The following is a 21,600-nucleotide window of genomic DNA, read 5'->3' as shown; positions in this document are numbered from 1 at the left end:
TAGTGAAGACGATGTATTCTGGGAGGTGTCTTGCCTTGGGAGTGACAGCTCCATACATTTGTGAATGGTTTAGTTGATGAGGTGGTGTTAGGTCACAGGTTGGACTTGATGACCTCCAATGCCTTTTCCAACCTATCTGATTCTCTGATTCTGTTTCTGTGAAAACGAAGTGGCAGCAGAGCTGCCAGTAAAGCGCGTTGTGTCTTTGTTCCACATGGCCGTTTACGCCACTGTTGGGACAGGTCCTAAGAGGCGAGGAAGAAGCTAACTGGCTGTGCTTTCTTGTGTCCAAAACAGCCCAAAGGAAGGAAGGCACTGCCTGGAGAGCTGGTGCAGCAGCAGAGTGACACCCTGCTGCCGTGGCGGCAGCACCAGAGTGCCAACGGGCTGCGGCGGCAGAAGCGGGACTGGGTCATCCCACCCATCAACGTGCCAGAAAACTCCAGAGGGCCCTTCCCACAGCAGCTGGTTCGGGTGAGTACAAAACAGGGATAACTGCAAATAGTAATGGTGATCTTGTCATGGCTCTGGTGAAGCAGTAGGTGTGGGAAGCCTGGCTCAAAGCACAGGCTCTCTGCTCTCCCCCTCATCCTGCAGGAACAGTTTCCTTTTCCATGCTGCTCCAAAGCTCCTCACCCCAGTTTCCCTGCCCAGCTGACGGCAGCCTAATCGCCTCCTTCCAGCCAGTCCCTCCCGAGACGCTGGCACTGCCGCCAGGGTGGCACTTTGCCCACGCTCTCATCCAGAAAGCAGCTGCAGGTGTAAAAGCTGTGCTCGGTGGCACCCAGTGATGAGGGTGCTGCATCCTTCCCTCGCCGTGCCCTCCTCCCGCGCCCAGCCCGGGCAGATGCGCCGCGGCCCGGGGGAGGTTGGCTGCCTGCCGCTGCTGCAGATGGATCCGGCAGCCTCCCTTGGGCTGCTACTTTCTTTCTTCACAAGGATAAACTCTGGGATGAGGTTTACCCGTGTGGTTTTCTGTGATGGTTATGGGAGGATAGGAAAAGGAAGGGAAAAGGAGTGTTTTGCAGAGACATTTGGTTGATTTATTGTTGCTGTTGATAAGTGTTAGCAAAATACAAATATGTGTTGCTATTGCTCTTGTGGGTGCTGGTTTCAGGGTTTTGGAGCAGTCAAATTATTAGCTGGAAAGAAAAAAAAAAAAAAAAAAAAAAGTAGAACTCCTTGGCAGACACTTCCAGCACTTTCCTTGGAAGAAAATGGCAACAATTACAAAATTTCAGAAGTTATTTTGAGTAGCAGTGGTGTGTCATTGGTATCCCTTCTCAGGAAGTTCATTTAGTCCTTTTGTAGCAGTGCCTGGATTGACATGAGTTGCATCATTACCTGTTTCTAGGAGGAAGGGGCATGTTCCCAGTTCAGCCAGGGATTGGATAAACTTGGATTGTTGGTGCCATTTCTCTGTGCAATTAGGGAGTACAAAAAAGTACCAGGTGGCAAATATTCTTACATCTGTCCTGGAAAACCAGGGAGGGAAGCCAGGGAGTCTTTGTGTGGTCAGCGTTGTGGGGTATGGAGTGACCCATTAATGTGTTTTCCTACTAAGCTGAAGAAATAGCTGAAGAGGAGAATAACCTGATGTGTCAAAAAATGTCTTTCAAAATTAATAATTTAGATTAAATCTTGAATTCCTGTGAAAAATAAAGGGTAGTACTTGCAAAATGAACTTGTGCTCTCTTCCATTCCCTGCTGATTTCTTTTGAGTTTTGACTAGACAGCAAGAGGACAACTTGGCACCAGCTTACCATGGCAAATTTGTTGATGTATAAGGACTGAAATCTCTGTGGCACTTTTTACCCTACAGTGTGGAGATGAAACAGAAGGACTTGACTATGCAAAATTCTAATATTAATGGAAATGACAAATAATAAATTTTATATAGGTACAGAAGAATTTATATTCATCACTTAGACTACCAGTAACCTTGGAAAGATAACCTGGCTTATAGAAATACAGAACTCCCAGATTTTCAGCACTATATTCCATTGCCATTTTCAAATACAAATGCTAGAGGAAACAATGAAAATGAAGTAAAAATGGGGTGGGAAATAAAAAAACCAAACTGGCTTACAAAAGGCTGTTTTCCTCTTCATCTGACATACAGAAAGCATCATAATGACAGGGAAGATCATACAAAGAGTGCAACTTGATTAAGCGTGAGACCCCTGATGTTTCAGGCTTGGGTTGAGTTGCTGCTCCTCTGCAGCATCTGGCCCTTTTGCCAACACCTGAATGTGAAGCTTGGGTGATTCCTCCCAGGAGTTACAGCTCCCTCCATTAGACTTTGCTCTAAATAGGACAAATCAACATCTCTTCAAAGACCAGCACTATCTGATTATTTCCATCCACATAATCTTCAGATTGCCCTGGAGCATTTTGCTGTCTCCTAGATCTAGGTAAGAGTTTTGATCTGATTTCCCATGCTTTTGCTTGCTGAGCACTGAATATTTTTGTGTCCATCTGCTCACAAGCTGGAACCAGAAGTGCACATGTGAAGTTGCAGCTCAGATCTCATTTGTACAGAAGCAGGTCTGTCACCGTTTTCTCTGCTATTTTATATAAAACATTCAAACCCACTGCTGGTTCTTGGACACTGAACTTCTTTTGGTCCAGAAAGATCTGCCTGAGCTTGCATTTTGTAGGTATAACTGATGGAAACCAGTCCCTCCATAGTGCTATCTGTGGTTCTGGCTTCTTCCAAGGAGAGGAAGGGATGGCATGAAAAATCTCATCACTAAAAACCAAAAAGCCGTACCAGAAATACATTTTCATAGAACCACTTGGTGTTTGCGTTTTTATAGGTCAGACTAATTTGAAATGCATAGGCAAATCTTTCAGGTTCCCTCCTACTCCTGCTTCCTATTGTGAACGTAAAAATTCCATTTTATGGAAGTTGATTAGTTACTTGTCAGTATTTTTAGCAAGGCTGTGCCTGAATGAAGTTTAAATCATAGCAAAGGTGAATGCAGCTTGATGGGAGCTGCATACCTCGAAAGGCAGCCCTATCTGGTTCAGCTGGGATCAACTATAATTCTCTGCTCATTAAACCATTTCATTCTGATAAAATACATTAAATGAAAAAGTTTTTAGAGAAAAAAAGAAAAAAAGGAACATTATCCCTGCCAAAAAAAACCCCTTCTGTTAATTACAGGGTTTTTTTCTTTCAGAGGAACATCCGTATCTGTTCATATACATCAACCACACTAACTAGAAAATGTGTTTCAGAAAAATAATAGCTGAAAAAATAATAATAGGAATTTCTAATTAATTTTGGCTGCTGAAAAGATTTACTTAGTCTTCGAAGAGCTTAAATGAACATCTGACATTTATAAGCTAAAAATAATTTGTTAGTACAAAAAAACGTTTTGTAAATTCTGCTTTTGTCTTTGACCTGAGAAAAAAGTTATCAAAATTTATTGATATGTGCTTATTTATTTTGGAAACATTTATGAAAATCTTGGGTTTAATTTCCTTCTGCTTCACTTCCACCTTTGTACTAGGAATAATATTGTACATGCTGTGAAATATTTCACTGTAGTGAGGCTAATTTCATTACTAATTGTCAGGTATTCTCATTATTATAACTGAAGTCCATAAAAATGCCTATTAAAAATACAAAAAACAATATGAAATCCCCCTCCTTCTCCAAGCAAATGACTCATGCAGGCACACTGATCAGCTAAGATAATATATTAAATAGTTGCACCCTTGCTGAGCTCTGTCTGTTTTCTCACTGACTCATCCCTTTTAGCCACACGCGTAGCTAATTCTTAATTATCTATTATCTAATTATCTATTAGCTTATCTTGTATTTCATCCTCTTTTGAACTTCAAAAAGAATCTCAGTTTTGGATCCCCAAGCCAGTCTCCAGCTGCTTCGAATGGGAATCTTGACTCAGTTTTCAAGGCAAGTCTTGGTCCATCTCAATGGGCTACGTGAAAATAATTCATTTAAAAATCCAAGTCTTGTGCAGAATTGGCCTTTGGCCCTCTTTGACATGCTTAGATGATGGGCTCCTCTATCAACCACTGCAACTGTGTTCTTTGTGAGGGCTCCAAACTTTCAGTTCATCTCCAGGACCTTTGCAGAGCTCTTGGAGCCTCCCAGCTTGCATTTCATAGACCCTAATTTTCCCAGCTTGCCTTTATTAAACATGGAACTGAAAAATGTTTTATTTTCCTGTTAGCTCTTTTATGATAAACAAGTCGTTCATTCTCATTACATTACCAGCATGAAAATCCCCTGAGGATGACCAAGTCAGGATCTTGGTGCTCTCACAAACTGCCTTGATTGCATGCTGCAGGCACAGCATGGGCTCCCGTATGCGAGAGCTGGTGATCTCAGCCACAAGAATACTAGAAATAACCTGATGTGTGTAACAGGGAATAAGAGGGAAGGATGCATTTTATGTAAATTTAATCAGAAAGTCCTGAAGTGGCTTGGAAAGTTGGCAGAATATAATATACCTGAAGAATATAATATACCTGAATTCTTGTGTTGTTGCTTAGCAGGGGTGTCACTGGTGGGTCGGGTTTCCGGCAGCATGGGGCACATTAAGGGAGCAAAGAGCTCCTCTTGACACGCTGCAAAATCCTGTGGTGGACTCATGGGTGGATTTAGCTCATCTTAAGCTATCCTGTGACATTGAATATTTAATGTGAAAAGGGTTGATTGCACATTCTCCAGCTCAACAGCCTTGTTGTGAGCCACAGCCCGCCCTGGTGCAGGAAATGGGTGAGACAGCTCTCCCAAAGTCTGAAATCCTGGTGCTGGATGCACACAAGGCACACTGAGCTGTGAAATTCCTGCCAGCTTGGACCATCAGCCCCCAATTCTGCCATCTCCTTTGCTCCTCATGGCTGTTTCAGCATGTGCCTTTGTGCTGTGTAGGAAATCCCTCTTGCCTCCTCTATCACAGCGTTGCTCACTGCTGTGAAATTGGCAGAGCAGAATCCATTAGCCCCCAGCTGCAAGACAGATGACATCTGTCTGTGGTGAGAGAAGGTTTGTTGAGAAAAGGCCTTGCAAATGCTTCCCAGAGGACATCAGACCATACTTTTCCTGAGAGAGATGCAGACAGCCTTGATTACAAACAGACCTAGATCTTCCTTGTTCTCCACAGGAACAGGTGTTTCTTTTGCCTTACCAGCCACACACACACTCAAAGAAAAAAAAATGGCTAGTTCTGGTTCTCAGTGCACCTCACCTTTGTGATGGCCTGTGAGCATCTTCCGCTGAAATTCAGAAATTAGGGGATTTGGTCTTTACTGTAGCACTCAGACCAAGATAAGAAGGAGCAAGCCCAGGGAGTGGAGAGGAAATGGGACACTGTGCAGGTTGTGGTGATCAGGAGAGTCACAGCCTTTCTTTAAAAGCTGGTTCAAGGATGTAGATTGAGACAGCTCTTGGCTTTACTGCAATTTCACACCACAAAACAACCTGACATCAAAGAGGGAAAGATGAGCAGGAAAATGGTTCATTAAATGTTTATCTTGCCATGGTCCTGGCTCTGGTATTGATCTCTCCTCTGTGTGTGTGTGTTACCAAACCAGGACTTACGTATGACTCACAGAATGAACAGAGAAAGTGAAATATGACACAGTGCTGCTTGCTTGATGCGTCCATTTGAAATTCCTTTAAAATCTACAGTCTGAAACAAGTTCCAAAACATATTCCACGCTATATGTACTGCTGAAAGGAGTCTTGGTTTGCATTCTCCCTGATGAGACCATTCTCATTTTCCAGCATTTACTGTAAGAGAGGGGCAGATTCTGATGTAAATCACACATCTCTGCCAGAGCTGGTGGGGCTACCCCAGCGTGTGCCATTTGGGAATCTGGGTCAAAGGAAGCAGATGCCCAGTGCTTTATGGGCTTTCCATGCACACGCACACCCAGCATTATGGATTGAAAAGTGCAGCTACAGCATAAATGCTCCATTTAAAATTCTCTTACAACAGCATTCAAGCTTATACTGTAATTATACATATTGTATTTCCTTGTATTCAGACCCATGGGGAATTTATATTGTCCTTGCTAAAGCCAGAGGGACTGAAGGAAAGCAGTCATTTAATGATTCAGCTGTCTTGGGCTCTATGATTTAATCAATCATATGAAAGAAATTTTTAGATTCTTTGTGTTTAGAGTTCTCTTGTCTGAGCAGAAAATGTTCCCTTTTTGAATTGCTTTAATAGCTGTATTTATGCAGCTGAAAGTTCCTTAAGAAATGAAAGTAAAATCAAATTGCTGAGAATGCCTAGATAATTTATCAGAGAATATTCAATTAGAATATATTAATATTTTAGATTTCCATCATTAATTTAATATTCAGAGATTTAATTTAGTCGTTGAATTGCTGTAGTGCCATGCGTGGGTAGATTGTTAGGCTGAGTGCTTTAAAACACCTGCCACAAATGGGTGAATCTCACTTTGATTCCCAAGAGCACAAACGCCTTTCTACTGACATGAGTCTTGCAGCAAAAACTCAGACACTAAATCTTGCCTGTGCTCTGCATTTTTCCATAATTGCAGAAAGGAATAATACAATCTTCTAGCAGAAATAAATGCAAGAGCCTTATTTATTTATGCATTCAAATCCAGACTGAGGGGGAATTTGGTGCTCTGTGGTTCTGAGTTTGTCAATGTATTACTGAAGAATTTCATTTTGCCAGACTGGCCTTGTCACTTACTCAAGGAGAACCGTCGTGAGTGAGGTTGGGATTTAAAGGTGATTGACACTTTGCAGACAGATATCAAGGACTCCTATTGCCCAGTTCAGCTAAAAAAGCTGCCCTTGAGTTTTTGCCGTTTTCCAGGATGCTTTGGGAATAGTAACGTGAGTGGAAAAATGCCCCAGTAAATCATAAAAAACCCACTAAATCATAAAATGCCATTTGATTTGGAAGTGATAAATCTCCTTTGAATGTAGCATCCCAGTTGCATGAAGGAAATGGAATTTTTAATTTCTCACACAACATAAAGACTGAGATTCTCGGAAGCCACTGGAAGCAGTGAGACTGCTCCCACTGATGGGGAAGTATCAGCATGACATTTCAGAAGTCTCAAAAATCATTGATAACATTTATGATTAACCTCAAGTCGTTAATTTGGGGTACAGCAAGTCAGACTGGGAGGAGACTGGGATAAAAGGCATGTGATCTGACCTTGTGGTTGATGTTTCAAACTGTTTTGCAGTCACTCAGCATCCCCTGAGGCAGTGGGGTGGGATGTACTAACAGGGATTTGTGACCCTACCACCAACGACTACTGGTTAAATACAAATTGCAAGTGAGAGACATAGAATTGTTTATGTTGGGAAGGACCTTTAAGATCCTCAAGTCCAGCTGTGATCCATAAAGCCTTTGCTTAGGTATTTTTTCCATGCAGGATGTGATGTTTTCAGCCTGCTTGCATCGCTGGGGATGGTCTTTCTCTCACAGATAGAAGCCAAGGCAGGAAAGCTGTGAGGATTTGTTTGAGACCACAGAGCTGTTGCCATGGCCATGGGCAGCACTTTCCAGTTGTCAGCACCGGGGCCTGTCCTTGGGTTATTTGAAGAATCTCATAATGGACTCGGATTTTAATGGAGTGGTCAGAATCTTCTGTGTGGTTCTATCCAGTCACATTGTTCCACGTCTGAATACACTGCTACACCTGTGCATCAGGTCTGTTGTACACAGCTCTGTTTTCACAGCCATGCAGAGGTGCTTCTCTGCTCTCTGCTGGCTATCCAGCAATTCCTCCACCTTTTAGCTCCTCACCTTTCAGCTCCAGCTTTGCATCGAGAGCAAGAGATTCAGGAAGCACAGAAGGATAACTACCCCTCAAATTGTCATCACAGGCATACTGCAAAAGAGTTCATCAGTCACTCCAAAGAGTGTTTAGCTATAATACCCCATTGCACATATTGCGACATATCATTACCTGCCATCCTCTCCAGAAAGTGAGATAACTGTAATAGCCACTCTCATTCTGTGTACAGGCAGGAAGGCATAGTCAGAGCTAATGCACACAGCTCATGAAAGCTATTGAAAATCTGTAAAGACAGTGTACACAAAAACAGTGGGTTAATTTGCTTAGAAAAAGGCTTTGGTTTTGCTCCTGCCTTTTCCAGAGTAAAACAGTAATAATGAAAAAAAGCTGAGACAGAACAAAGAGCTCGCAATCTGCCTCTCTGCTGCAGGAGTTCATTCTTTAACACTCATCACCCACATTAGGTGGCTGTGGACTTGGCTTCCTTGATGAGTTGAAATGGAGTCCTGAAGATAGAGTGTGGTGTTGTGTGGGTGTGAGTTTGGATTTGCTGAATGATGGTGCAGATATAACCTTGACAGCTAGGCTGTTCCTGAAATGCACTGTAGCAGGCTGGAATGAGATAGGAAAAAAAAAAATCTACAGTTTTTATTTCCTTACTATTGCATATGTTCTTGATAGTCTGCACCAATGAAGAATTAAATACAGCACCCTGGAATTTCAGATGTCAGCTTTTAAGATTTTAGAGAATTTACTCTTGGGTTAATTTTAAGCTCTCACTGCTGTGGTTAATTATTTTTTTATAACAGCTGAGATCTTCAGTGATAAAGGTGTCACCATCCAAATCTTTTCTTGTCTCTAATGCAGGCTGATGAAATATGTAAGCCATGGCTACATGATGGGGTAGCAGAGTGAATATACAGTAGTTTACCAGTTCATTAAAGGCCCCTGCCTTTGCAGTTTGTCCTTTCCCATAATTTTTACCATATTTTTTAATAATTACCATATTTATAATAACATTCATATTTGTTGCTAATTTCCTTAATTTAAAGGACATTTTCCTCCTATCCGAACAGTTAGACAACTTAAAAAGCAAACAAACAAAACCTTGGATTATATTAAGGGAAACATTTTGCCCAAGGCAATTTGGATATCTGCAGATGGTGGTACTGAACATTTTGGCCCTTGTTCAGCAGAGATTTTAAGAATGTGCTTAAATTTGAGCCTTTAAGTAACTCTGGTGGCTCTTTAGAATTTATTTGTTGACTGGAAACTAAGGACACAAATAATGCCTTACTGGATTATTGTATCCAGCATTGTGCAGTACTAACCTCTTTGGCCATGTTTATGGTTTTTATTAGATTCCAAATTCTAATAACACTTCTCTCAGTGTACTGGTAGTGTGCAGAGAGAACACTTTCAGATGTGCATGCACATCAGCCTTTGCATATGTCCTTTTTTTTCCTAATAGGCACCAGAACCTCCCTTGAAAAAACACCCAGTAGAGCTTTATAGGATTTTTTTGGCACTGGGTAAAGAGAGCTGAATTCTTTTCCCTCCATGAACCAACTCATGCATCCCCTAAGAGCCCCTGCAGCTGCTGAACCTGCCATGTACTCATCCTTGTCATAACCACCTGGCCCTGCCCTCCCCTTGCAAAGTTTTACCTGAGAAATTCCCTTTTAGGAATCAGGATTTGGAAACCAGGACAATCCTCTATGACTCAAGTTGTAAACTCCTAAACCTAAAAGTTTCTCATGGAAATAATAACAGACCCCTAAATGCCACAGTGCTGGTGGCATTTCCAGGACATTCTCCTTCCTGACTCCTCCTTCCACTCGTGATCTCTGCTCATTTTAATCAAAACACCATGACCTGAGGAGGGTTTTGCATCTGTGCTTGGGTTTGTAGCCTTTTTGGGCTGTTTTGCAGTTGACTTACTTGTTTGATTTGTGCTTCGAGGCTTTGTGAGCTGTAACATTAGTTTAGGCAAAGAACCCAATTTTCTTGTTAAAAGAGGGACAGTTTAAGGAAGAAGAAAAGCCATGTGGGCTTGTTGTTTCTGTCTAAGAAATGAAAGGCATGCATTGTGTTGTGAAAAGATTGGACATGGAGCCCGTGGTTTGAACCTTTAGGGGAATTTGCAGTGCATGTGCCCCTCTGCTAGTTGAACTCCTCTGTGGAAAAGGCGGAGCTGCAGTGCCTCCATTAGTGCAGGACTATGAAAAATTCAGTGGGAATGGCCAATTTTCTGTATTTCCAAGTCACTGTAAAAGATATGGCAGCTAAAATGCAGAGTTTCTGACAACACTGTGAGATATTTGGAGTTATTTCTGAAGTAACATCACTTGAAGGGAGCATATTAGTAGAGAGAGGAAAGGAAACTAAGATTAAGGATCTGCACTAAAAAGTGTTGCTAGTTAATCCAAGCCCTCGGAAGGGATTTGTGTGAGTTAGAAAACAAAAATAAATGTTTGGCCAGCTTACATTTTCAGTGGTGTGGTTTGCAGTGAAGTGATGACACAATTTACTTACCAGTAAGTGGCATTCAACTGCCTCTAACAAAAGGAAATTACAGTAGAAGAATCAGACATCATCAGAGCATAAATCTTTTATGGAAGATTATAGCAGTTATTTATTATTTGAAAGCAAAGAATTGAGAAGCAAGGTGGCAGTTTTCTTTCAGTCATGGGAAATGCACTCTGTAATGTCTCCATGGAAAAAAGGAAAATGCTACACCAAAGTGTTCCCATTCAGCTCAATGGCAGAAGCACTATTCGTTAGCATCTGGTTTTGCAGGGAAACTCCTGTTAAGAGAGGAATTTAAATATCGGAGGAAGCATTTCCAACAACTGTCTGGGTTTACCGAATATTTTTCAGACAGTGTTATGTTTATGGCACAGCTTTTTGTATGCTAAAGGAAAAGGCAATTCAGAATTTATGAAACAGCTGCTGTGTCTTTTGAGCACCTGAGGGACAGAGTGACACAACATATATGTATTTCTGCAGTCATTGGAAAGAAACAACCCAACAACTTTCTGTACTTCCTTTTGAACCATAACCCATGGTATCTGCAAGCATTAAAACATTTTCTTTTAATTTTTTTAATTAGACATGAATACAAAATTTAACATTCAGGTATAACATGCTGTTAGGAAATCATCTCTTTTCCTCCTCCTTCTGCATCCATTCAGTTGTTAAATGTTCCCCTCCCTTCCTTTTTTTTTAACCTCTTGTTCTTAATGAGACTTCCTCCTTCTCCCCATGAATCTTTATGTAGGCAACCTTAGCTCTTGATTAATCAGTAATTAGGGAAGGAGTCATACTGATTTCAAGTCTTCAGTATCATACTCTCCAGCTGAAATTCAAAACTAAAATCTGAAGAAAAGCCATAGTGTCAATATTATGCTCTGTCTAACCATATGATGACAAAAATCACATCAGAGTCAGACCAGGCATGTCTATTTATATAGGCACAAATCTGTCCTGCTTGATACCGAGTGTAACACAATCATAATTCTCTCCCACGGCTGCTTTCTCACACATTCCCTGCCTTTGTCACCATCAGCATTCAATATTTCGCCTTAAAGTTTACTACACCCTCTGTCATCTCATCTGACACGTACTGTATCACTTCACTCCGTGTTTGCTGAGCAGTTAGGGCTCAATTCAAAGTTTAATGAGCCCTCATTAACCTCCATGAGCTTTGGATCAAACCCTTGTAGTCTAATATGGAAATAATGCCGGGGTATTAGGGAGTTAAAAGCTGCCATACAGTGGTCTGGGGATAAAGTCACTGCGGGCGAGCGGCTTAATGGGGTATTAATTGGATAGAGGGTATTCATAAGCACTGAGCAGGGAGTGTGGATGCTGTTGAAAGAAGGGAGTAAATGCTGGATGGTATGATCCTAAACTAAGGAAAACTTGAGGTTCCCTTTGCATCTGTGCAGTAACTCTGCTTCAGCATTTGGGGAAGAGTTTTGTGGCCCAGGCTGAGGGGTGCTGTCACTCACAGGTCATCTCCTCTCTCATGCTCCTGCTCTGAAGTCCTGCCTGCCTTGGCTCCATTAAAATTGTTCTTCCAGAAGCTGCAAGCAAAAAGGTGCTGTCGTTGGAAGGAAAGGAAATGCAAATTCCACACCTCAGCTTTTGCATTTCCTCTTTTTCTTCTCTGGGGTAAGGTGCTTTCAACACAGCATTTAAAGTAACCCAAGCATTGCCCAAGCTCTTGGTGGCAGTCAGCCCCCCAGCAAGGCTGTCTTTCTATTCCTTGGGAGCTCTGCTGATGAAGACCTCCACCAAGTCACATCAAAGCAGCATATATTCAATATTTTAGTCCCTTCTTCCTTTGGGTTTACCCTTTTTGTACCCAAAATGCTGTTAATTCCTGGAGAAGTTCCATTTCTTCCTCAGCAGTGTGCAGAGGATGATCAGGAGCAGCAAAGAATTGGTCCTTGTTGACCCAGATTCCCTCAAGGTCTGAAGGGTACCTGGTCCCTTAGCAGGTCCTGCCACGTGCCCAGTGGCACCACAGCAGGGACACCGGGCTGCTGCTGCCCCTTCTGAGCTGTGTGGAGGGTTTGGGAACCAGGACATCATTTCTTCACCACAGAAGTGGGATTGATTCCTTTCATTTATTTATCTTAGGTATTCTCTGTGCTTCTTGCCTTTTTTGAAGAGCTGTTCCTTTCCTTCTGTGAAGCCACAGATGCAACACATCCTGTCTTCCTCCATGCAGCCAAGTGCTTTTCCCTTTGGGCTGGTGACAAGTCACTTTTTTCCTCCATATAGCTAAGGAAAAAAAAGAACAATCACATATGTAATGTAACCATTACAGAAATGTTTTTCTTGAAACTCCCAGTCCATATCTCCAGGAGACATGTCCCCATTCTCTCTTATTTTTAAGCTGTGTAATAGCTGTCTCTGTACTGCCTGTGTGCCAGCCTGCAGTTCCTGCCTATCCTAATCCCATATGGGAACAAGGATTGAACATACATGCTAGGAAGCGTTAGGAAATTCTGCTTGATTTGGTGCTCTTCTTTTTATTCTTCAATTGGTTAAGCAGCTGCTAAAATAAGCCTTCCATTGGAGGAGTTCCATAATGCCCTCCCCTCTAGAGGAATACTGCAGTCCATGTACCTCCCTTCCTGTGTCTTCCCATTTCCAGTTCTCGTCTCCTCTTCCACCTTTTCGGGTCTTGCTTTCACATTTTCATTTTTGCTGTAGTGTGTTCCCAGGGGATCTTTCCATGTGTTTTCTCTGGCTCAGGTGGACCCTGTGCTGCTGCTCAGCCATTCAGGATCAGGAGTCAATCACAATCCCTGGAAACTGTGAGCTTGGCTGAAGTCTTGGCTGTCTCTAGTTCTTGTACCGTCAGTTCCAAACCTTTCTTCTCAGTTGGAAATAGCTTTTAATAAAAAAAAAACTACAAACACCTAGGCTTGTGGTGTCTCCAGAAATTGAGAATGTAAATACAGAGCAATCTATGATGAAACCTGGAGCATTCCCACCATTGTCTCTCCATGGATTTATGCACCAGTTAAATGTCACCACTCCAGTTTTCTTGAAAGGCTGCTGCGTTTTCCTACAGGACAGTGTGGGTGGAAGTGTGGACATTTCACAGCCAAGGGTGTTGCTTTAAGGGCTGAATCAAAGTGTGGGAGATTTCATTAATCTTTTCCATTCAGTTTTTCTGATTGAGCTTTTTTTATTTATAATTATATGTCTGTCTGATTGAGACAGCTATTTATCCCTTCAGTGATGAATGATCAAGAAGAAAGGATGGACAGGATGCTTTTAAAGCCTTTCAGTCCCATAGTTGTAGCCACTTATACTGATAGCTTGCACTGGAAAATGGAATGTGAATCATAGAAAACATGGGAAATAATAGAAGAAAAATTCAGAATCCATTTCTGATGAGTTATATTAAACCCAAAGATCTTCCACTTCATAGAGAAATTATTTAAGTTTTATGCAGCTTTTGAGATTATGACAAGCTGAACAACTTGTTCTGGCTTGGTGCTCAAGCGCCATATGGTACTACTTCAGCAATTTGATGTGATATTATGAATAAGAGTGCATGAGTAGTGAAATGTTTGGGGTTTTTATATCACATTGGCCTTCTGCAATAGACATTAAAAATGAATTCTGTTTAGAGTAAGAGAAGGGAAGAAAAAAACCCAGACCTGCAGGTTTCAATAGCATAATTGCAGCAAGCAAGGGGAAGATGAATCTGTGGTGATTAGGAATCCAGTTGCTGACAGGATCTCTTGGACAGGTGGGGATAACCCATGTTCTACAGGCCCTGTTCTCCTTTTAGGTTTTCTCCAGTACAATGCTTGTATTAACTTTAAGGAGAAATCTTTATATGCTGTTTCCTATGTTTAGGGCTAGTGGTTTGCAGGTAATAATTGTTATGCAAGTGGAAATTGACCCTGTGTGTAAAAATAAAATCTTAGGCTAAGTTTGTAATCTCAGGCAAGCGTATGAAAGCAATAGTCAGCAAAAGATAATGATAAAATCTCAATGTCCCTGTCTGAAGAAGGGCCATCACTCTTCCCTGTGTTACTTTCCCACTAGTATAGGAAGTTGCTTCCTCAAATTTTGTTACTAAAAGCAGTTCATGGATAGCAGGGTGTGACTGCCAGATTTTGGAGGATGAAGTAATGTGGAGGTGGGAGGTCTGGTACAAGTCTCAGGCAGTGGTCTCCCTTAGTGTGTCAGTGTGTACTGAATTCTAAAGATAAAACAAATCCCACCCCTACCAATATATATGTATATTTTTATATGTGTGATAGATTTGAGTGTGTTTAAATCATACATCTGGTGTGCCCAGAGAGGATGGGACTGCTCTACCAGTACAGATCTCATGGGAGGAATCTCTGGGAGGCAGAGGGTGGCACAGGCTTTGCCTGAGGATTCACTGGAATAACTAGTGGGACTGAACACCTGCCTGGAAAATTTGGGTCAGTTTCTTACTCTCTGAATTACAGCTACATTAGTAGAGTTTTAAGGGACAAATGCTGCTTTGAACGCAAACTGTTAATATGGAAAAATATCTGATTTTTATAGTAATTTTGGGATTTGTCTTGTCTGGATGTTTCCCTAAATTTGCTTTTCAAATAGCTTTTGGTTCAGAATGGAGCTTTAGTTTGTAGTGTGGATAGTCCCTCCATTCCACAGAGCTGACTGGTTTTCACTTGCTGTTTTGCATTGTTTTTTTTTATGCCCTGAGAATTTCTTTCTTCTTGTTCTTAATATATTCCCAGTTGGAATTTAGTTTCTGAAAAAAAAAAACCCAAACCCTTCATCGCTGCAGTGATTTTTAGCGGTTGTATCCTTTTATGCATCATTCTCACACAGTGTGAACATTTTAACCTTTTCTTAATTATTAGCATTTCCATTCCTGCTGTTCATTAATCTGTGCTGGGCAAGGACCATGATGTGTTGCCCAAGGATGGAGCCGTGGAGCTGCTCAGCTCCTGCTCTGTGGAAACCTCAGCCTACAGAGATTTTCATGGAGCATCTACCCTTTCGCTTTTGAAGTCTGAACTTAGAACTGATTTATTTATTTTGTAATGGATAGGTTGCCTCACTGTCCTGCTGAGTTATCTGCTTTAGTTAGATACGTGAAAATGTTGGAGAAATCCAAGCTGCTGTTAACTGCACTCGGATAGTAAACGGTGCAGAGCGTATTCTCACCACAAGTACACAAAACCAATTATTCCTGACACCTGGTAAAATCCTAAACAAGAAATTGATAGAAATTAAGCAGTAAATTACCCAACAAGGTTACGATCCAGCTTCTCTTCCTCTGGCTCCAGTTCTCACTTACAAATGGAATTGTGGCTGAATCTACAGCTTTAGCTACCTGGATTTTCTCCTCAGATATTTAGTAGTACGTGCTCTCAGGCTTCAGTTCACAACTGAATTGCAGGCACAAATGCTGCTGATGCCACGGGAGCCTAAATGACTCTGCAGAAGTCAGAAAGGAAATCCAAGGTATATTTGAGAACTGAGCAGACTCTCCCAAATCCCCCAAGTAATCCCTCCACCTTAGGTTTTTTGCATTTGCTCTGGAGTTGTTAAGATGCTGCTGGTGGTTACTTGAGCTGATAGATATTTCTGCAAAATCTCATTTTAAAAATAACATCCAGCCAAACTGAAACTTATTTCAAGTGCTCACATTCCATAATGTTATCAGTAGTATTATACTTCTCATAATCAGTAATGGCCCTGCTTTTCAAAATGTGACTGTATTTTGGCAAAATTAAGATTCTAATATTCATGTAGGCTTTGTTCTTCATTAATTTTCTGCAGATAAAGAAAAAATCCCACTTTCTAAATGGCTTTTATCTAGATTACAGTTCAGTGGTGCTTCTGGAATATCGGTTTGTAATTCTCATATTCATTCAACCCCAGCTTTCCAAACTATATGTAGTGAAAATATAACCACTTTCCCCTTGGTTAGACTACAGTACTTAGTGTTTTTTAAGTCTAGTACTGGGCAAACTGTGCTGGGTTTTATGTTGATGATAAAGCTTTAATTGCACTTCTGAAATCCTCATCATGTGTAAAACAGTACCGCTAAACTAAATGGGAACAGCATCCCATAAAAACCAGGCAGCCTGGAGTATGATTAAGAGACAGTAATTTGTCCTCATTCAGACCAGCACGGTTTCAGTTTTCATACTTTGCTTTCCAACACTTCACCACTGCTCAGACACATGTATTCCCTACCGCCGTCCAAAGATTTCCTTACGGTCTCCTCGATTTGTCCCGCTCCCTCCTGCACGGAAACGACAAAAACTCTACAAGAATTCAGTCAGTCTTTCATTTCCCCACGATTCCTCTGCAGCCAAGCCGTGTCTGAGCAGCTTGTTGGCTTCGTGTAGTGCCGTGTACGGGTGGCAGGAGGTGACGAGGAGGTGGCACCACGTGTCCTTTTCAGAGAGGAACAGCTTGACCCTCGGCTCCTTGTTTCCGTGCCTGATGTGGAGAGCTGTTGTACATACGGAATGATACCGGCTGCGTGGCAAAGCCGTCTTGAGAATTCTTAGTTAGTGGGAAATGGGAAGAGAAAAAATGTGAATATTGTAAAAAAATCCACTCTCTTCAGCAGGTGCTAAAGCTGCACCTGCCAGTGAGCGCTAATAGGGCTTAGGTCACTTGATTGAGCATTACTCGGGGGAGATTTTGGGCCAAGTTTCCATCCTTGCCAACAGTTTCTTTCTCCACTGTAATTCATTAATTAGCAGCTATACCTGTTTACATAATGAAGTGTTGGAGAGCTTTTGTCTGTGTCTTGCCATATGAAATGTCCCAGTGTTCTCTTGATCAGATTAGAAATGTCTGACCAGAAAGTCCCCAGTATTTCAGCCATTGTGTGTGACCCATGAAAGGGAGCAGTTAATGATAGTGCCAGCGAAAAAGTCAGTCCATGTTTTCTATGATGTAATTTCCCAATGCTCAAATATTTGAAAGTTAAAAAAACAATTAATACTTTCATGCACACAGTGTGTAAGTTTAAACTTGTGCTCTCAAATGAGATGCTTTAACTCTGTTGCTCAGTTGTGCTTAGAAATAAAAAGCCAGCCCAGACTCCAGCCCTGTTAGATCCCTAACCAGTTTATAATGAATGTGGAGATGCCAGGATTACCATCCCCAGGGTTGGAGCACAGCATGTGGTACCTATGTAGCAAAATACAGCTTGCACTGGGGTTTTGGTATTAAGTTTGTGTAGGTGTGTGCATATAGAGTCCTGTAGCACTGGTTGGAGAAAGATGCAGGGCTGCCATCATGAAGTATATTTAGGTGGGTTTTTACTTTTTTTTTGTCAAGGGCCTGTGTCTGTTGTGATGTGATTGGAGATTAATTCTAGTGAATATTAGTATTTAAAAGGATTTTCCCCTCATCTTTCCCTTAATCCCTTTTTGCTGAATGTATGCTTCATTTCGTTCTGTTCTGAGGTTTGTTGAAAGGGATGGAGAAGAGTTTGTATTTCCCTTTTTGGCAGCCTGAGCTCTACGTGGTTTGTGTGAATTCTTCTTTCAGGAGAGAACATTTAAAGGCAAGAACTCCTCTTTGTGCCTGTGGAAGGGTAAAATCAAGCTTCTCCTACAGCGCGTTTCAAAGCGTTTCACTAGGAAACAAGAGCATTTTGCATTCACATATCCTAACCAGGATTCGTTTTGAAGAGGCTTGAAGGCAGTGACAAATAGAGGGATTTTATAATGTGTAACTCGGCTGAACTGCCAGGGTTCTGCAGAGAGGCATCCTTTGTGCAGAGCTAAAAATGTCATAGGCTAGAATGAAGTAATAGCGTAAAGTAAATTTCTGAGATTTTCCTTTAAAAATATGCTTCAAGTATTCACAGCAGAGCTGTGCTTTTAAAGCAGTCAGACCTATCCCCTACAGATTAATTAGTAGTACAATGCTTGATTTTGAAAAGAAGATGGTAAAGGTGGCTACATTGAAAACTTGTCAAATATCTTAAAAATGCATGGAGAGAATCAGCAGCAAGAACACTCTGCAAGGGAGCAGGAGGATGTCCAGAGACACAAAAAACGACTGTGGAGAAAGTGGCATCACCCTGTTGGGTTTAGCACAGGTTCTCTTGGGCACACAGGCTCTGCTCAGCCCCTCCATATCCTCTTTGGGACTCTCAAATCAAGGACTGCTTTGCTTTCAGTCTGGGGATTGGAGCATCCTTTGGCCATCACAGCAGAGCTGTAGGGGCAAGACACCAAATCCTCCCTGTGCTCCAACCTCTGCCATCCTGAGAAAGCAGGTCATGATCTGATCCCAACATATGTTACTGTTGGACTTTGCTGTTAGTCTAGAAGGAAGAATATCAAACCAAATAGCTCAGCTGTGTGCAGGGTTTAACATGCTCTTACAGTGACCTCCTGTGGAACAGAGCAGACACCTTGGTGCCCTGCTCTGGGGCAGTGACGCTTTTCATAAAGCTCACGGCCCCTCGCATCCTGCGTGACTCTGCCAAAGACTCCAACACGTCTCCTTACTCTTCTCAGGCAAGACATGGATTTCTTTCTAGCTGAATGAACTCTCACCTTTAGAAAAGACATCTCTGATTAGTGTTTCAGAGCCACAGGCTGCTTAGCTTGAGCACGAGTGCGAGGCCAGAGCCGGCACTTGCCTTAGTTGAACTGCTGTTCAACTACTCCACCTTGTTCTTTGCATGATGCTTTTAATAAATGTTATATCAGTTTTAATATCATGAGTATTTCATTTACAAGGTGATGATGTGTTTGTAGAGCATGCAATGCATTTCATTTAGCCCTTACATGCACTGAGGGATGCATTGAATAAAATATTACTTTAAAATAAGATGATTTCTTTAATTCTATATACAGCCTCTCTGGGTTAATACATATTGCATCTAACTCAAGCAGTTATGTAGCTTCTGTAACCTAGTTCTTCATGCATTGTAATTCCTTCCATTGTGTTGTCCAGTGAATTTTGAGTATTATTTGTTAATATGTTCATTCGATTTGAATAAGAAAGCAAGTCATTGCAGCGCAGTGACTGATCATGCTGTGAAATTAGATTTTGAGAGCAGCCTGTAAAGGGAAATAGTCTGTTTGCTTTTTTAGGGAACTGTTGCCCCTGTGGTGTTGGCTTTGCCTTTGTGAGAGTGTCTTGTAGTGCTAGAGCCACTCCAAGGGAGGTGGTGCAGCAGCAGCTGCTCTAAAGCAGTTCCCAGCCGCGGCTGGGCACGTGTGGCCTGAGGAACCCCTGTGCAGGGGACACTGCCCCAGGCATGGGGACAAGGCAGGGGACACCTCACATCACCCAAGACAGATGAGTTCTTGGAGCAGTGCAGGGCAGGGGCAGGCACAGGGTCCCCTCTTTGCACGAGTGGAGCTGAGGACACGTTCTCCTGCTGCTGCCAGAGGCTGCAAGGGCTGCTCCAGTGGCTCCAGCTTCCCACAGCGTGGCATTCATCTCTCCAGTAGCCTTGCACGTTAAGCACACACTAAACTGTTAGTCAGCTGAGGGCTTCCCTTTTATCTTCTACCTTCTGCCTTGTTTGAGAGAGTAGGAAGACAAATTAAGGCTTTCAGCCTCTGTGCTACATCTTGAGTCACTTGTGGGGGAAGAAACCCATTCTGGGCTGTTTTGGGCTGTGCTGCTGAAGGAGTCCACAAGACCTCTCAAGTACCTCCAGGCACAGTTTCTAAACCCTTGAAAGTTTCATTGCAGTGTTGTTTGATACATTATCCAACAGAATAAAATATTTCCAGTTAATGTTTTAAACATGTGCAGCTCTAACCAGCAAGTGCAGAGAGACCAGCAGTGAGCAGAGATGAGAGCCTCCATTTCAGCCTCTCCTGCATCACACTTACCAGTAAGGAACCGCTGGAAATTGCAGTCTCCTTGTTTCCTGCTTTCATGGAGGATGAGAAGAAGAAAGGGAAGGGAAGGAAAATCTTTTTGGGAGCTGGAGCCACCTGCCTCGTGCATATTTCTGTGTACAAAAGGGGAAGAGATGATTCAGCTGCTGTGCAACGAATATTTTGCTGGCATGAAGTCGAGATGATCAGAAGAGTGAATTCATCCTGCAGGTTCTATTTCATCAGTTTCATATCCAGAAAATGTCCTTCTCTCCATAAAATCCTGATTATTGTGCAGAGAGATGAGACCCAAGCCCAGCATGGACCCTGGGAGGCAAATGACTGTGATTGGGGTAGGTCATCACATCTGAAGACAAGGTCAGGGTCTCTCTCCCATCTGTGGCTGGGTCTGTGCTGGAACCAAAACTGAAAACTGGGAGGGAGGTTCTCAGGGCTGTGGTCTGGCTGAGTTAAGTGTCCAGCTAAGCCTCAGAGATTTTCACATTTTTGTTATAATTCATTGGGGGAATCCAGCAGGTCTCCACAAGCTGAAGTCATGCCCACTGTGTCCTGGAACTCCTTCTGTGCCCCAGTAGGTGCCTAAAGGCTCATTTTGGCAAGGTGACAGCATCTTAGATTTCAAACACAAAAACTTTATCTGAATAGTAGTAGATTGGCACGAGCAGATGATGCTTCTTCATGTCCTTGTAGCGAGATTTCTGCTGCAGTGTGAATGTGCACATGAACAGCAGCAGGTGTTCAGCAAGTGCCAAGCAGATCCCTGTTTTTTTTGTAATCAGCCTTGGCTGATGGAGTGGAGGGAGAGAGGAGGGAAAGAGGAGGGTGTTTAACCCTTTAGCTGGAAAGTTGACCTCAGTGAAGCTGTAGAGAAGGTGCATCTTCCAAAAATGGCTTTAATTATATTCTGAGGGATTTCTCATTTTCCTTGTATTTAGATGAGGCAGAACATGACTATTCTTCCCCCATTCCATTTCCACCCTTTTTTTCTGGGCAGGACTGCTTATCTAATCAGGCACTAGTGTTTTCTCTGACAGTCTCGCAGCTGTAGTGACACTCAGTCTCAGTCACATCAAACAAGTAAATGACTTTCATTCACAGCACCTTTTGTCTGATCAAATAGGTAATTACTACGTGAAATTAAAGGCTTTAACAAAAAAGTTCTTTATTGTTCCTGACTGACAGAAGCAATACAAAGAGAAAGTGCTGTGATTCAAATGCCATGGTGACACCAGCCCCATCATGGAAGCAATCAAAGGCATTACTTACACACTCCAGTGAGAATACAAACCAGGCAGAGGCAGACTGACAGACTGCCTTTAATCTTTGCTACCCTCCACAACTCTTTCCTTTTTTTTAAAAAAAAAGGAGAATATAATTTTATGGAAATAGTAAATATGACAGGAAGATCCAGATATTTGAAATGTTTTTGGAGGATCAGTGCAGTTCCCACCAT

General features: G+C 42.2%; 1 protein-coding gene across 2 annotated transcripts in view; it reads left to right on the top strand.

The window, feature by feature from the left end:
- The window catches only part of CDH4 (cadherin 4), a 412,941-nt gene that overhangs the window by 262,602 nt on the left and 128,739 nt on the right, over nucleotides 1–21,600 (top strand). For both annotated transcript variants that reach the window (XM_088064463.1, XM_005524827.2), the window contains exon 4: nucleotides 298–474. In XM_088064463.1, the coding sequence (XP_087920589.1) occupies nucleotides 298–474 (177 nt within the window). The remainder of the gene's footprint in view (nucleotides 1–297; nucleotides 475–21,600) is intronic.

Source organism: Pseudopodoces humilis, chromosome 19, assembly GCF_049639895.1.
Source record: "Pseudopodoces humilis isolate 2021_Gansu_Grassland_sample_001 chromosome 19, ASM4963989v1, whole genome shotgun sequence".
In the NCBI taxonomy this organism is placed as follows: domain Eukaryota; kingdom Metazoa; phylum Chordata; class Aves; order Passeriformes; family Paridae; genus Pseudopodoces; species Pseudopodoces humilis.
The sequence above is the reverse complement of the archived record's forward strand: the minus strand, read 5'-3'. Positions and strand labels throughout refer to the sequence as shown.